The sequence below is a fragment of the Gastrolobium bilobum genome, unplaced genomic scaffold (assembly GCF_033153095.1).
Source record: "Gastrolobium bilobum isolate Gb01-03AN ecotype WA unplaced genomic scaffold, APGP_CSIRO_Gbil_v1 utg7684, whole genome shotgun sequence".
Taxonomy (NCBI): domain Eukaryota; kingdom Viridiplantae; phylum Streptophyta; class Magnoliopsida; order Fabales; family Fabaceae; genus Gastrolobium; species Gastrolobium bilobum.
In genome coordinates this window covers 87998-105066 of record NW_026897041.1, presented here as the reverse complement: position 1 = coordinate 105066, position 17069 = coordinate 87998, and the positions used below count along the sequence as shown (strand labels likewise).

General features: G+C 34.1%; 2 protein-coding genes across 3 annotated transcripts; both read left to right on the top strand.

The window, feature by feature from the left end:
* The first annotated feature begins 1427 nt into the window (after positions 1-1427).
* LOC133303593 (probable serine/threonine-protein kinase SIS8) lies at positions 1428-12980 on the top strand. 2 transcript variants are annotated; one of them, XM_061503517.1, is made up of 13 exons: positions 1428-2816; positions 3827-4264; positions 4511-4614; positions 5025-6235; positions 6386-6426; positions 6817-6885; positions 8242-8342; positions 8978-9056; positions 9162-9260; positions 9353-9421; positions 9812-9861; positions 12129-12305; positions 12511-12980. In XM_061503517.1, the coding sequence occupies exons 1-13, from the start codon at positions 2370-2372 to the stop codon at positions 12641-12643; spliced, it is 3018 nt and encodes a 1005-aa protein (XP_061359501.1). In that variant the 5' UTR covers positions 1428-2369; the 3' UTR covers positions 12644-12980. The 2 variants fall into 2 exon arrangements, with proteins under 2 accessions (XP_061359501.1, XP_061359499.1); XM_061503515.1 differs by having other exon boundaries at positions 5025-6253.
* Positions 12981-13964: 984 nt separating this feature from the next.
* On the top strand, positions 13965-15285 carry LOC133303610 (peptidyl-prolyl cis-trans isomerase FKBP17-2, chloroplastic). The gene is made up of 3 exons (XM_061503537.1): positions 13965-14389; positions 14665-14709; positions 14798-15285. The coding sequence occupies exons 1-3, from the start codon at positions 14007-14009 to the stop codon at positions 15150-15152; spliced, it is 783 nt and encodes a 260-aa protein (XP_061359521.1). The 5' UTR covers positions 13965-14006; the 3' UTR covers positions 15153-15285.
* The last annotated feature ends 1784 nt before the right edge of the window (positions 15286-17069 follow it).

Genomic DNA, 17069 nt, shown 5'->3' with positions numbered 1-17069 from the left:
AAATTTTTAAAAGGACTCTAGGCGACAGTCAAATTTCCGCAACTTCGAAATTTTTAAAGGTATTATGTGCGACAGTCAAGCTATAATTGAATTCTCATATTTATTTGTAAATTTCTCATGATTTTAGTTTTATTTTATTATTACTTTTATTTTTTAAGGAATAAAGTAAATATTATTTTAAAATTACCAATACTTTGCTAAAAAAAAAGTGCAATTAAGTTTTCACTCTTCCCTCATCGTAATTAAAATTCCGGGAATTTGATATTGTTTTTCAAATCAATTTACAAAATAAAAGAGCTTTTAATTTTTTCTAATTTTAATAAAATAGGCAGTAGCTTCCTTTTTTAATTAATTTTTAAAATAAATTTTGAGTCATTATATAATTAAACATATTTTAAAATAAAAGAAAAATAATTAGTATTTTTATAAATAAAAAAAGTAAATTATGAAAAATATTTTGTTATAATTTCCCCCCCAAACTCATCGAGACAGACCCTATATTCATGTAAAAATAATCACATTCTACATACCAAAAAAAAAAAAATCACATTTTTATAATTAAAGAAGCATATAAAAACTAAAACAAACATTCATGCTCTCCACCGCAGAGTAAATTAGTTTGATTACCAAAAAAATAAAATAAATTAGTTTCATCCCCAAATAGATGGTGACAGCCCTAAAAAATAACAGGGTTTAATTTTTTTATAGTTGTTGTAGAAAAATTTATCTCTCACTCTCACAAAAAAAAAGGGTTAAGTTCCATGTAATAGAGCTCATTTAAAACAACTTGTTTATATACTCGAGGGAGATTATATTTACAATTTTTTTCATTTACAATCTCTTATAACTCAATTTTAACCGTTGATTTTCGTCAATCTAATCGTTATAATTTATTAAGTTATAATTATTAAATTCTAATAAATTATAATCATGAAATCGACAAAAATTAACAAATAAGATTAAGTTGTAAGAGGTTATTAGCGAATTTTTTTTATAAATATAACTTTTCATATACTTTGGGAAGTATATTATGTGTGTTAGATAAAAATTTCTGTATCATCTGCAAAAATATTTTTTCCAAAATAATAATATTATTATGCAATTCTAAACCCTAAAGTGTAGTCATCATGCTTATGATTCTACTACAAACAGGAAACATTTAATTAAATAAAAGGAAAAGAATGCGTAATAGCTAAAGTTGAACTAGTACGAAGTCTAGTCGAATCTCCACCATATTGACAATGTGTTGTTTGCAATTTTTTAACCAATCATTTTGTGGAGCACTTACTTGCACACATCTTTTGTAAAAGAAAAAAAAGAAAGAAAGTATTATTGGGCACAGTTATCCGCGAATATGATCGAAGTGAACTGAATAGAGAGCATTAAAAGGTGGGTGCAGACTGCGAAGTAGAGAGAGATCAAGATGAGGGTGGTTGCACATGAAAGTGAGTTTTTGCCACTTTCACTTCAAAGCCATTTGTCTTTGTCTTCTAGTTGAAATTCACAAAGGACAAAGGAAGAGAGAGACCTTGTTTGCTTCATATAGCAAAAGGGAGACCTCAAAGGAACCATTATTTTTTTTCCAACTTGTTCATTCTATATGCCATTTCTGAGCAGTTCACCACATACACACAACTCATGCCACCATCACTTCAATTTGGGACTCCTCAATACACACACAAACATAGAGACAAAGAGAGAAAAGAGGAAGAAGAAGAAGAAAGAGAAACCCAAGTTGGTTGTTTTTCCCACCACCAAGTTCACCTTTTTCCTTTTAATTTTTTCTGGGGCTGTGAAATCCTTATGACCCTCTCTCTTCTGCTTAAGTGGGTCATGTTTTGTGGACCCTACCCTCCCACTTGCTGCTAGTCTCTCTCTGTTGTCTTAGCCTCTGCTTAGCTGCCCTTTAATGTTCTGTTGAAAAACTCTCTTGTCTCTTCCATTTTTGTGCTCTGCTTCCTTCCTTGTATAGAAAGAAAGATCCATTTTTTCTCCTTATGGCTGCTCAGTGATTTTGGTTTTCCTGCTTCCTAAAGTTGATGTGTGCTATGAGATTTCTGTTTGTGTTTTTATTGGATGTTTCACTGTTGTCTGGTGAATAGGAAACTGCTCCATTTCAATTCAAGCATCCGGATCCCCTTGATTGGGAAATTCGTAAAGGTTGTTCCTTGAAACGGTTTATATGGTGTTCTCTGGATTTGATTGTTTTGGTTTCTGGGTTTAGGAGCTGTTTGCCAAAAAGGTGTTCTTTGGTTAATTTTCTAGCTACTGATACCGTTCTCTGAGACTGAGATTCATGCTTGGCCCAATAACACAATGGAGAGGTTTCCACTTCTTTAGCATTCAGTATTTTAGCTCAGTGAAAAGATATGAAGAACATTCTTAAGAAGCTTCATATCATGTCTAATCAATCAGAAGGTGCACAAGGGTCTACTTCATCAAAGAGCAACAAGTCCAATGATGGTTCTTCTTCATCTCCTACCCATAAGAAGCTTTCGAGTTGGTTGCATTCAGTTTCTAATTGGCAGAGTCCAAGTCCTCCGTCTCCTAACCTGGCCACAGGAGAAAGAATGGAGCCATCTGATTCAACGAGCAGTGGTGGTTTAGATGTTGTTTCTGATTCAGCGAGGCGTGATTCAGGGTCTAGCACTTCGAGGGATCCTGAAGTGGAAGAAGAATATCAGATACAATTGGCTTTAGAGCTGAGTGCAAAGGAGGATCCTGAGGCTGTGCAGATTGAAGCTGTTAAGCAGATCAGTTTGGGATCTTGTGACCCTGATAATACACCAGCTGAAGTTGTGGCCTACCGATACTGGGTAAGTCACTTTATTAGTTCATTGACTTAAGGTTGAAGTCACATTCTTGTTTTATTTGTGATGGTGCTGCCAGAGGTAAAGAATTATTGTGTCACTATTACAAAAAAGAGATATACAAGGCTTACAGATTTTTGAAAGGAACTTCTGATACAGAGATGGTGCTTCATTTGCATAATCTGAATCTTGGAGTTGTAATTAAGTGTAAAAAACAAGAGAAGTGTGGATTAGGAGAGGAAATGATCTGGGATGGATAGCAAATCATGATCATTGGTATAATTTTACCATTGTTAAATATATCAATAGCATTCTGAACAATGTATTTAGGTTGGAAATTCCAATATCACTCAGCTTCATTTGCTCATAAAACTGTTTGGTGTTTTATAATGACTAGGATTTCAGTCATATACATTGAAAAGGGATGCTGAAGTTACTTGCAGCTGTGATGCATTGTGTACTTGCATTTTAGGTCTTTCTGCATTGCCTTAAATGTCGTTTTACGTCAAGGGCAGCCTTCCTTCCTTTAAAGATTTTGTGATTGCTTTGATAAAATAAGGAGTATCATATTTTTCAGAAAACAAATTTTAATTATTTAGATTTGAATTAGTCTGAACTCAGAAGGCATACTTACCCCCTTATGATCTGTCTAGCCTTGTATGCTATGCTGGGCTGGTTTCCCCAAAATCTATAGTTTTAGGATTATTATTTAAAATGGTATTTAACCTTGTTATAAGATTTTAGGCTTGTAATCTTGGTTTACCCCTTTATGGAAATAATTCTGGATATTTTCTCTGTTTGGCTTCAAATGCAGTTTTTGGTTCTTCACATCAGGAGGATTAGGGTTCACTTACATCGCTCTATATTGTTTGGATTGTTTCAGACAATCCATTTATTGAACCGTCCTGACATTAAATTACTTATTCCTATATGTCACTTGGTTACTTAACTAATTTATTTTGTCCTATTTTATTTTTCTTTCTAACTTATATGGTAGATTTATCTGTGCTTCACAGAATTACAATGCTCTTGGTTATGATGACAAGATCTCAGATGGTTTTTATGATCTGTATGGGATCTTAACTGAATCAACCTCGGCAAGAATGCCTTCTCTTGTAGATTTGCAAGGAACACCAACGTCAGATGGCGTCACATGGGAAGCAGTCTTGGTCAATAGGGCTGCTGATTCCAATTTGTTGAAACTTGAGCAAAAAGCCCTGGAGCTGGCAGTCAAGTCAAGAAAAGATTCTGAGGTAGTCGGAGATATTAATTTGGTACGCAAGCTTGCAATACAAGTGGCTGACTATATGGGTGGATCAGTTGAAGATCCTGAAAGCATGTTAAGAGCATGGAGGAGTCTTAGTTATAGTCTGAAAGCAACACTTGGTAGCATGGTTTTGCCACTTGGTTCACTGACCATTGGATTGGCTCGGCATCGTGCATTATTATTTAAGGTTCTTGCTCCAACATTTTTTTTTTTTCTGGTTTGCATTTCAATTTAGAATGATCTCATACATTGGTTGATGTAAGCCTCTAGTAACATTAATTATGGTTATATTTACACCCAAACAAAATTCTTATGTAATAATAGAAAATGAGCAATCATGACCCCTATATGCTATACGATTTCCTTATACTCATTTGAAAAACTTCTATGATTCATGTAAGAACAAAATTATATTGCTCTGCATTAAATGTAGGTTTTAGCTGATAGTTTGGGCATCCCATGTCGGTTGGTTAAAGGACTACAATATACAGGTTCCGATGATGTGGCAATGAACTTTGTCAAGATTGATGATGGAAGGTAACCACTGTTAAATTTGTATGTTGGTGGTATAGGCAAGTGAGCAGAATTGTTTTGTTTATATATAGTTCTCTCCTTATGTATATTGAAACAAAATTGTTATGCAAATAACAATAGCTTTACATGATTTCTTTCATCAATACTCAGTTTGAGTAGAATAAACATGAAATGTTGTTACTCAATGCTTCTTTCGTCTTGTATTGTTCCAGACTCGAAGATGTACTTTAGTACTAGTGTCTTTTGTTTTGGTTTGCCTTTCCTGTTGTAGCATTTTGTTCTTTTTTCAACTAATTGTTTAAAATTGCTTGTAGCTGAATGTTCTCTCATAATTCTTCCTGTAACCTTCTTAAGTTGGAGTTGCAAAGCCTTGTTATTATGTTTCTGTAAGTTGTGATTGATATAAATTTCAGGGAGTACATTGTTGACCTAATGGCAGCTCCTGGAATCCTTATTCCATCTGATGCAACTGGATCACATATCGAGTACGATGAATCTTCTTTTGTAGCCAGTCCTTCATCAAGGGATCTTGATTCATCTCATATAGCATCATTCAGTAGCGGGGTTGGAAGTTCTGAAGAAACTTCAGACTTTGGGACTGTGGATAAAGGAAATAGATCAAAACATTTTGCCTATGCAGGGAAAGAATCTGATGCAAGCAGGCCCGCTACAGGCAAGGAAGAATTAAAGAAACCACTAAATGAATTCAAAAATAGCCCCAATGCAGAGATCATAACGGAGGAATCTCCTAGCAGACCTAATTATCCATATATACATGGAAGATTTCCTTCTTGGACTGAAGGGATCAGTTCCCCTGCAGTACGTAGAATGAAAGTAAAAGATGTTTCCCAATATATGATTGATGCTGCAAAGGAGAACCCTAACTTGGCTCAAAAACTTCACAATGTTTTACTTGAAAGTGGTGTTGTTGCTCCTCCAAACTTATTTTCTGAAATTTATCATGAGCGGTTAGGTTCCCCAACTGAGGCCTATTTTCCAACTGAAGAAAAAGATGAATTTAAACAGGGAAATGTGCAGCTAGAAACTAAGGTTGATGATAATCAAGGTCCTGCTCTATTTTTGCCTCCTTTGCCTCACCACAGAGTTCATCCCAAAGCAAAACCTAGCAGTCAGCTAGAGCATTCTAAGCCTGTTGAAGGTTTAGGAATCAGCCTTCCTCTTGATTCAAGGGAAGCTGCTGGACAGCACATACCATCTCAGGTAGAAGCAACAACTCAGGTAAAGTATGGGAAGAATGTCCCGGTTGCTGCGGCTGCTGCTGCTGCTGCTGTTGTTGCATCTAAAATGGTAGTTGCTGTGGCAAAGTCAAGCACCGACACGAATCTCGAGATACCTGTAGCAGCAGCTGCTACTGCTGCAGCTGTTGTAGCAACCACTGCTGCTGTCAGTAAACAGTATGAGCAGGGTAGTCGAAGTGATGGAGATACAGAGAGTGCTGGTAATGAGACCAAGGGTAGTGGTGATGGAGAGCATAATGCTTTAGGAGCAAACTCAGAAGGCGAGAGAAAATCTGATAGATCAGTGAGTAATGATAGCACAAAGTCTGATTCTGCGCTAGATGATGTTGCCGAGTATGACATTCCTTGGGAGGAAATCACGATGGGTGAGCGTATCGGACTTGGTATTAACTATACATTATTCTACAAGACTCGTACAATTTTCTGTTAAATGGTGCTATTGTATTGGAGTACTTGTTTTATATTTGGTGTTAGTTTTGAAGACTTAATTGCAACTGTGTGGCATATGTTTGCAGGATCATATGGGGAAGTGTACCGAGGTGATTGGCATGGAACTGTGAGTTTCTTATCTTCATGAACCTAATCAACTGTATTATCTATCATTCTGCATATGTTTTGCATCTTTCTTTTATTTATATGTTATTTTTTGTTTACAATGAAATGTGATCTGTTAAGGCTTCACTGCTGCAATTGCACCTGTGTATATGCAACTGCGACGGATTATAAAATCTAATTTTGTTGATTGAATGTGTTCCAGTTATTCTTGGGATTGAGATTCATTTTAGCCTGCACCAAATTTTCATCATTCTTATACCCACGTTTACTGTTACCTTGACTACCTCTCCTTTATTGTTGTCAGTATTTTTATGGGTAGTTTATTATTATGCTGTAGGTTTTAGATTTTTTTATATATATTTTTAGCATGTTTCCGCTCTTTGATTTGTAGGAAGTTGCTGTAAAGAGGTTTCTAGATCAAGATATCTCCGGTGAATCACTTGAAGAATTTAAAAGCGAGGTATAAGTCAGCTCTACTTCCCCACAGTTTTCTTCTTTTGCAATTTCTACTCTTTTATGCTTCCAGTTGATTATTGATTCCATTGAGAGCAAAGATTACAGATAGGTCTGGTCAGTGGATAAGAAGATCAATAGAGGTTTTAGTGAGAAAAGTGGGTCAAATAGAAGATAGTCCAATTAAATGGGTATAGGAAGACCTAAGAAAACTATAGGAGAAACCATTAAAAAGAAATTACTTTGAATGGTTTTAACTTTTATTGAATTTGTTTTTTTTTTTTATATAGATCCCAATGGCTTACATAGATCCATGTAGTCAAGCCCACCTACTAGGATAAGACTTGATGGTTATTGTTGTATAAAATTTTATTTCCCATGTTTAAAGGGACAAGCCTGGAGCAGTGGTAAAACTGTTCCTTTGTGACTGAAAGGTCACGGGTTCGAATCCGAGAAACAGTTTCTTTGCAATTATGCAAGGGTAAGATTGCGTATAAGGATTGCCCTCATCCTATCCTCGCTTGTCGGGGTTTGATGGGGAGTGGTGGTTTTGGTCCTACAAAGGATTCTACTTTGGTTACGACACAATAAACTCAAAATGACTTTGAGATGGCTTTCTTCTTGAAGATATTCTAGAGATGTATCCCAGTTCCGAAGTTTTGGTCCATTGGAGTATCTTTAGGGCGCTATCCTAAAGTATTTTTCCTTTATTTCTCATGTCATATTCGGAACGTTAGTTGATTTCAGATAATTACCAAAGTGTCTTTTGTAAACTATACTAAACTAAAGTATTAAATATTTGGAGATTTCTCTCACCTCAATTCATCAAATTATCATGTTTATCTGAACATGACAGGATTTAAATTTAAAAACTATCAAATTGAACCATCTTCCATTATCTTTTGTGATCAAGAAAAGTTGGAAAATATTGAAACTAGCTTGCATGACTACTAGCTATATGGTTGTTTTGTTATCCCACCTTCTCATTTACTGTTGAGATATATAGTCTCACATTGATTGTATGGGCAACTAATTTGGCCTTTATAAGGCCTTGGGAACTCCCACCCTTTGAGCTAGCTTTTGGAGTGGTGTATTCTAAGGTTCTTTACATGGTTCAAAACCACCACCCACATAAGTAAATCACAAAAAAAAAATAAAAAAAAAATAAAAAGCACAAAAATGTTGAGATATATAAAACCATTAATGTAGCCTCACCCAATACCTTAAGCTTTTGGGTTGAATTGGTTCTTTACATTTACATATATCTATATGGTTCCCTAATAAAATTTTGAGTAGTAATTCATGCTGTGACATATTTAGATGATTGAAGTGCTTATTTAATTTATGATCTAAATTGCAATAGGTCCAAATAATGAAAAGACTGAGGCATCCAAATGTTGTGCTTTTCATGGGAGCTGTAACGCGACCTCCAAATCTTTCAATTGTTACCGAATTTCTTCCGAGGTAACTTGAAATTCTTCATTTCCTGAGCTTGATATGAGTCTGTTGTATTGCAGATTTGCAATTTTTTGAAAGTTGGTATTTGCTAGCATTACCAGTGTAATTAAAGAAATAGACAAATAGTTGTTATGTTCTATGAGGCAAAAGAATAATGCTATTTCTACCTAAAATGCTTTCTGAATCAGTTTGCCTAACGATGTGGCATATGCTGTGAAAAGCAGAAAATGCTTCTTGGACAGGAATAATTATAAATCCAATAAGATATTTTGGTAAAATAGTACTTCTCTTAAATGCATCTAGCATATGATTTTTATGAGAAAAAAATTTGTTATTGTGTGCAATCCATTCGATGTTGTAATATATGAAATTTCTTGCTGTGAACTTACGAAGTTGAAGATAACTATAGGCATGTATTTGCAAATGTTACATGTTATAGATTTAGAATGAACTGTTTCTGATGCTCGTTAGATTGATAAAAAAAATGTCAGAAATGTTAGATTACTGAATTTTGTGTACCGTAGTTAATTGATTTCGAAACTCAAAATTTCCAAGGGTATTTATTTCATTTGATTAATGTCTTTGTGGAGGACAATATTTCTTTATTCTTCTAATACTGAGATGTAGATAATCTTTTGCAGAGGGAGTTTGTATAGGTTAATTCACCGACCTAACAGTCAATTAGATGAACGAAGGCGGTTGAGGATGGCTTTGGATGCTGTAGGGATTTTGTTGTCTTTAAAAGCAATGCAGCTTCATTCAGCAAATTATTGCTATAATAACTGGTGAATCTCATGATATAACCTGTCTCTTCTGACTATTCAGGCTCGAGGAATGAACTATTTGCACAACTGCAATCCAGTGATAGTCCATCGTGATTTGAAGTCCCCAAATCTTCTTGTTGACAAAAACTGGGTTGTAAAGGTAGTAATTGAATCTTGTGATTAATGTTCCTTGATGGTGTGATGAGGGCTATTTGTCGATGTGGTGTGACTTTTTTCATGTTGAATGAATAGGTATGCGATTTTGGCTTATCACGCATGAAGCATAGCACATTCCTTTCTTCCAGATCAACTGCAGGAACAGTAAGCTATCATAAATTTTTGGTCCTTTGTCCAACAGCTGCTGTAAAATCTGTCCCTTTGGATTTTTTGATTCCTTCATCCTCTTGTTTGGTTGTTCATGTTGTTACATATCTTAAATGAAGTCATGCTATATATATGTACACACCCAAATCCAGACATTTGCTATATCTTTTAACAAATAACTATATTTTGAAGGCCAATAATTTTCTTCCGTATAAATTTTAAAAGTACTCTGCCTGGTTCCTTTAGGTACTGTGGTTTTGGAGCTCCTAATGTGGGCATTGTTTATTACATCCATTTTCTTGCATTATCATTCTGTTGTCGGCATTGACGAAAGACAGCTTCAAACTTGGATATATTAGTTACTTAATTATGTATAATGTGTTTCAGGCTGAGTGGATGGCTCCAGAAGTGTTGAGAAATGAACTTTCAGATGAAAAGTAAGCTTTGTTATTCTTGGTATTTGTTATTTTGCCTGTGGGAGAGGAAAGGAAGGTGTTTTGAAGATCCTTCCCTTCTTGCCACTCTTCCTTTACTTAACATTGCCATAGAATGTATGACTAGCACACTGTGCTTGCAAATAGAAATTGCAGGTAAAATATATTTTATGTAGATTTCATTTTTATAATAGGTAGGTAAGACAAACTCGTTCAAATTAACATATTCTGAAGATCAATAGACAATTTAATAAATTTATGTCAACAAAATTGGATATTTAACTACAAATGCTATGTGGAAGGTTCTATAATGTAGAGTTCAGAAGCTATGGGTTTTAGGGCTTTAAATTGAAGAAGAATGTATTTGAGGTTGAGATAATGAATTAGGGTATGGTCTTGGATGTTGCATGAGGGATCAGTGGGCTAATTAAAATTTATTTAAAAAATAAATAAAAACATGAAGTCGCCATCAATTTTTGCTCTTTTAATTTTATTTATTTATGCATTTTTATTTTGTTTTTTTAGCAACAAAGGCTTTATACTTAGTCCCAAGTGTCTTGTGTATTTTTCATGCGCTAACGCGTAAGGATTAGTTCTTTATATGGGAGGAAATGAGGAGGAAGTAGCAATGACTTCTCTAATGCGGGATTTAGAAACACTCCAATGACAATGGGCCAACTTTTACCCATTTCTTCTCTGATGTGGGACCTAGAAACACCAGGGAAAAAATTGGTTGTTCACATTGAACGGCTTGAGTTTCGAATGATAAAGACTAAATCTAAGTTTGGGGTCTTGAAGGCATGAAAGATTCTAAGATTATTAGCATTAGGCTAAGTTAACAACTGAAATGATGAGGAAAAAGAGAATCGTGAGTTGATCCAGCAGGCCTCCAACTGCTAACCACTAAGAAAAAGAAAAGGAAGAAAACGTAGGTCACAAATCCCCAATGCAGTCCAACTCTCACTGTTAGTTATATTATTAAAAACAGTCATGGCCTCGCACCAAACAACTTAAAATTTTTGTGAGAGTTGATCCTTGACAGTAACTTAAATCTGAATTAGTCAAGGGAGATATATTTTTATACTTTCAAAGCCTTATGCTTATTTTAAAAAGGCTTATGACTTTAGCTACTAGGACTAGGACTCTCAAGATGTATAAGTTATTTGGCAATAAATCTTGTTCCCTTTGACACTTGAAAATACCTGATAATAGAATTTCCCATATGAAATCTGACATAAAATTCTTTGTGGGGTTCATCTGAAAGGAAGATATACATTTGCACATATTATAGTACATTCTACTCTTTTAATAACCTGAACATCAAACCATAAATATTAGTTTTAATTTGATTTAGCATTGCTTCACAAGATTAGTTAGTTGGTTTTTATTTATATTTTGCCTACTTTTTGATAATCCAATTTGGAAGTCTAAAACCCCACTGAGGTTAAGTCTCTTTCCTTAGATGGCAGCATTTAATAGGATTAATTTCTAATGGTGTGTTGGCAGATATTAAATAGGATTATTATATATCAGGCTGGTTCCTTTTATTTTCTTTCTTTTTTTAAAAAATAAAAAGATATTGAAATTTTGGAAGGCCCACGGGTTGGGCCTAATCCATAGGGCTTCATAGGCTTTTGGCTCATGTATGCTATTATTTTGTGGGTTTTTTTGGTCTTGCGGACTTTTTAACCCTAGCCCACACGGGCTATGTGGGGTAGTTGGCCCATGACAGCTTAGAAGGCTTCCCAGGAGAAAAGAACCTAAAATTTTCTGGCATTGCATGGTTTTTTGCTTTTCTGCATGTATTTGGTCAAGTAGAATGCTTGGGTTTTCAAGCGTGTTTGTTTGTCCTTTGATATGTTATGAGTTGAGCTTTTTTTTATGATCATTCATTGGTGTTCTGAACATGATTATTTTAGGGAAGTCTTCTTGATTGATATGTCATATACAGATTGCAGAGAACTTGGGCAGCTCTGTTTATTGCAATCTTCAAACTCCTTAGGCTCACTTTTCCTAGGAGGATTTTTGTAATCCCTTTCTTTTCTATTTAATAAAATTTCTTCTTTTACCAACCAAAACAGAAAAAAGAAAGAAAGAAAAAAACCTGTTCACTAGCTGAATCCTCTGAAGTCTAGAGTTTAAGGGAAAACATGGATTTTTCTTTTCATGTGTAATATTGTTCTGTGGCTTCCTTATCTCAAATCTATCTTCTCATTGGCTTTGCCACTTTATGCTTTTATGATGATAATAAGTTGTGATTTACTTTGTAGGTGTGACGTTTATAGCTATGGGGTCATATTATGGGAGCTATCTACTTTACAGCAACCCTGGGGAGGAATGAATCCAATGCAAGTTGTTGGTGCTGTGGGTTTCCAACATCGCCGTCTTGACATTCCAGATGATATCGACCCAGCCGTTGCAGATATTATCAGACAATGTTGGCAGACGTGAGTGAGATATGATATGATATGATTCAAATGTTTCGTTACAAATAGATGCAGAGCTTATGAATGTGATATTTTAAAGGGCATAGACATACTTTTATGGTTGTGGATATGAGTTTAGTTATTACATGTAATAAACATATGCTTTGGAAACAATTTCTTTCTACATTAAGATGCATGACTAACTATGTTACATTTTGTATTATAGAGATCCAAAGTTGAGACCCACATTTGCTGAAATAATGGCCGCTCTAAAGCCTTTGCAGAAGCCAATTACTAGTTCTCTAGTGCATAGACCAAGTGCTCAGTCATCACGAGTTGCTGAAGACCCCGCAGGATAGGAAACAGTTATACAGCTAACGAATCTTTCTTTTTTTTTCTTTTTTTTTCTTTTCATTTTACTGCTTAAAATGGAGGGCAAGTTGTAGGTATTTACCAGTCAAGGTTTTCACTCCTCCTGTTCCTTTTTTTTTTTTTTTTTTTTTTTCTTGTTTTTGCTTGTTTCCTATTCTCTTCTGTAATATACAGTGCAGCCATTGTCAGGTTGTACCATTTGTTTGTACAAAATTCATTGAAAAATGTTGTAATCAGCATCTAAATTTTGATGTCCGTAAATAGTTATGAAAAAATTGTCGCTGTAACTTGAACAGAAGAAAGGATTAACAACGAGTGAAAATTGATTGCTGCTGTAATTAGTGACCATGTAAATTGGTTAAATGTGTAAAATTTTCTGTGAGCCTGTTGCTTTTGTTTTCTCTAGATTTGCACACTGTTAGAGGAAAAATAATACACATTTCCCGTTGGGACTATGTTATTATATTTTCAGCTGTTTGGGGAACCTTCTAGCTTCTGCTGGGTTGGCAATTCCTGTTATGCTTAATGTTTCATTTTTAGTATTTTCTGTTTTGTATGGTATATTTATTATATAAAGGGAGAGACAAGAACAGAAAGGTTACGGGTTTGAGTTTAGAAAGTAGGGATGAAGAGTTTTGTACAATTAAGATTTGCCCCTTTTTTTTTTCATTATATACAGGAGAATGTAACGGTGGCAACACATTCATGAATGATATCAAGTTTTCCTTTCTTTTCTCTGTTTATGCATATTTCATTTGCTTTTGATCAATGGAGATAGTTTCTTGAATTCTTCTCCCTGAGTAATTGCATTGAATACTCTCAGATTCATAGCAATCCTTTAGAATTCTACCAACCATCCTCTTTCCATATACCAGCTCAAGGGGGATTCCAACCTGCTGGCTACGAATTAGTTTTTCTGGGTTTAAATATTTTGTTTGTATTACTCAATGGCTAGAAGCTTTTCCATTTTTTTACCTGTTAAAATAGAATGAAAGAAAAAGAACCATTAAAGTATAGATTGAAGTTGTAAGGAAGTTTGAGATAAGGGAATGAAGAAAATAATGTTAGAATAATGATGCACCAACAGAAAAATAGAAAAATCAGAAAGAAACGTGTCCTATTTCTACTAGAAAAGCAGGAATCAACTCTAGTAATTTATATGTAACAAACAACTAAGGTTTTTGAGTCATATCAATTGACAGGTGCAACAAAAGGCCAAGATGGCACCAGAAACATGGATGCCCTCACATTTAGGGATAAGGTGGGGACTAGCCCCTAATTGCAATGCAACTAGTGGGATATTTCTTTTCGCCATTTTATCTAAACCAAACTTTCTTTTTTATCCTGAACATGGCTACTTTCTTTGGTTCCCCACCGTTTTTCTCCCTCCCCCTAACTAAAACACATCACATTTCTTCATTATCACAAACACAGCCACCAACACCTCCATCAAATCCTCCCCCACAGCCTCAGCCCCCAGCTTCGTCTCCACAGTTAAGAACAAATTTGAATGAAGAGTCAGTGCAAGCATCTACTAAAGCACAGCAACAGAAGCCCATCAAACCTGTCACTTCATCAACTAAGGTTGAATCCACAGATTGGATATCCACCTCCTTGACCAGACGGTTTGGGCTAGGAGCTGGTCTTGCATGGTTTGGTTTTCTTGCATTCGGTGTCATCTCAGAACAAATTAAGACTCGCCTTGAGGTTTCTCAGCAAGAGGCAAATACAAGGTTTGGTTTCCAAGTAACTGTACAAACATGTGTTTTTCTTATTTGTTTCAGCTTTGGCAAGCTTCTCCAACTTCATTAACCCCTATAGAAATTTATGACATTGAAATATATTAAGAACTTTTTCCTTTGAGTACAAAACTTATGAATGTTACAAATTCTCTAACAAAATATGGCAAAAATCCATCATTGGCACACCCTCTTTCATTCATCAAAATTATATACGAAAGGTTATACATTAGTTAGTTCTTTTAGTGATGACATTTTTGTCTTCATAGGAACGTGGAGAAGAAGGAAGAGGTGGTGCTCCCTAATGGCATAAGGTTCTTCATTATCTTTCACACTTTGTTGAAAGCTATATGAAAATTATATGCCTCATTTTTGTGATACACAAAATACCTTGAATTACAGGTACTATGAGTTGAAAGTTGGTGGTGGGGCTTCGCCAAGGCCAGGTGACTTGGTTGTGATTGATATTATGGGAAAAGTTGAAAGCAGTGGAGAAGTGTTTGTGGACACATTTGAGGGAGACAAGAAACCATTGGCTCTAGTAATGGGGTCAAGGCCATATAGTAAGGGAGTGTGTGAAGGGATAGAATATGTTCTTAAAACTATGAAGGCAGGAGGTAAGAGGAAGGTAATTGTCCCTCCCAACTTGGGGTTTGGTGATAATGGTGCTGATTTAGGCACTGGTGTGGAAATTCCCCCACTTGCAACACTTGAATACATTGTAGAGATTGAAAAAGTTTCCATTGCACCCGCTTGATGGATTAAATGCAACAAATTATTTGACCAAATCAACTTTTCCTCAAGTGATAAGCATTGTTGATAATTCCTTGGTCCAAATTGCAGGCTGCTCTGTATTTACCATATAAAATTATCCATTTCTTTTACTATTTTTTCGACGGGATTGAAAAGTAATATACATTTAAAGTATAAATAGCGCTTTCCCTAACTGAATTTTGGAGGCCATGATGGGTTATTTTTTACAATGATTTTCAAATTATGTATGTACAAGAATACTTGCAGTCCTCAACTTTGTACATTCATTTCTCTGGTTACTTGATTGAGACTCTCCAAATTCATCAAATCTTGTTATGTCGAGAATGGTTAGAAATTTCTAATTACTCATATGCATGCAAGATTTTAGTTTACATTCAAATCATAGAAACATTTATTTTATTTTATTTTATTTTGAAAACTTAGAAACATTTATTTAAACAGAGAGAAATGAGTCAAGTAGTGTTGTCCTTTACATGAATCTGATCAAGGTTGAACCGGTGGAAAAATAAAAAAAGAAAGACCGAAAGTAGTTTTGCCAAGAGAGGGAGAGACAAAAACAAGGGCAGTTTTGTTAAAAAAAAAACAAGAAAGAAAGAAGAAAAAACTAACCTCTGCTCCCAAAGCATAACAGCTGATGAAAATTTTGTGCACCTATCATCTTTAATTAAGAAATTTCGAACTCCGAGCCAAGTGTTGGGGTTACAAAGTTTCGGGAGTGAATTCTCTAATTTTCGGAGTGAATTCTCTCATGTGAAAAGTGGTCATATTATTTGATCACATCCACTCATTAGTGATGAGATAAGAGAGAAAAATGTGTATAATTTTAAAATAAGTGGTTGTGATCAAATAACATGATCACATGACCACTTTTTTCACATGAGAGGATACATTCTCCGAAAGGAATTATACTCTAGAAAAAAGAAAAAAAGAAAAAGAAAATTTGACTTGTCAATTACTCAAATTTTCTGTCGCATTCATCATTTATATAACCTATATCGTTTTAAGGGTTGTATTTTAAAGGGAAAATTTAATTTTCATATCCAGTGTGATTTTATGATTTATTACTTGATTTTTTATGATTATAAATTTGTTACTTAGATTTATTGTGCTTAAATAATTTATTATTTAATCCCATATGGTTTCAAATTTTTACTTATATTCATTGTATTTACCGAATTATATCGCTTAGACTTTTTATGGTATACAAATATTTAATTTTTCTAAAATTTATTTTATATAAGTATGATATTATAAAATAAAATTAATAATTAAATAATAAATTTTAAATTTTTTAAAATTTATTTGCATTAAATGTGAGGATATAAAATAAAAAAGAAAAAAAATTTATATGTATATAATTATAAGAATATAATTAATATTATTATTAATTTAAATTAATTTAAATTTAAATAACTGATTTATTTTTTGGTACACAATTTTAATTTATAGTATGATAATAATATAATATAAGATAAAAGTTGAGAAAAATAAAAAAATTATGTATATATAAGAACACAACCACAATGAATTTAAGTGATATATTTTTATAACCATAATTTGCGTAAGTGAAAATTTGAAAACACATTGGGTTAAACGATAAATTATTTAAGCACAATGAACCTAAATGACAAGTTTAAAATTATGATACGGGTAAAAATGAAAATTTTCCTATTTTTAAGGGTTATACCATTTATGAAGGAATACATACCCCATAATTAAATTTTCCTTTTACGTCTATCTCCTTTCAACAATATTCACCCACCTTATTTAATTAAGAGGTAGGATCTTTTGACATCAGTGTCAAATTTAAAATTTGACATCTCATCTTACAGCCGTTTAGATAAAAAAAAAATCAATGTTGTGACATGCTTACACCTCGTTAATGCTGGTAAGGAGATAC

Excerpts from the sequence above, each read along its gene's own strand:
- LOC133303593 (XM_061503515.1), top strand. The coding sequence starts at position 2,370 with ATGAAGAACATTCTTAAGAAGCTTCATATCATGTCTAATCAATCAGAA. Across the intron at positions 4,265-4,510 it reads ATCGTGCATTATTATTTAAG|GTTTTAGCTGATAGTTTGGG; the intron begins GTTCTTGCTCCA and ends CATTAAATGTAG. Across the intron at positions 8,343-8,977 it reads GTTACCGAATTTCTTCCGAG|AGGGAGTTTGTATAGGTTAA; the intron begins GTAACTTGAAAT and ends AATCTTTTGCAG.
- LOC133303610 (XM_061503537.1), top strand. The coding sequence starts at position 14,007 with ATGGCTACTTTCTTTGGTTCCCCACCGTTTTTCTCCCTCCCCCTAACT. Across the intron at positions 14,390-14,664 it reads CAGCAAGAGGCAAATACAAG|GAACGTGGAGAAGAAGGAAG; the intron begins GTTTGGTTTCCA and ends TTGTCTTCATAG. Across the intron at positions 14,710-14,797 it reads GTGCTCCCTAATGGCATAAG|GTACTATGAGTTGAAAGTTG; the intron begins GTTCTTCATTAT and ends CTTGAATTACAG.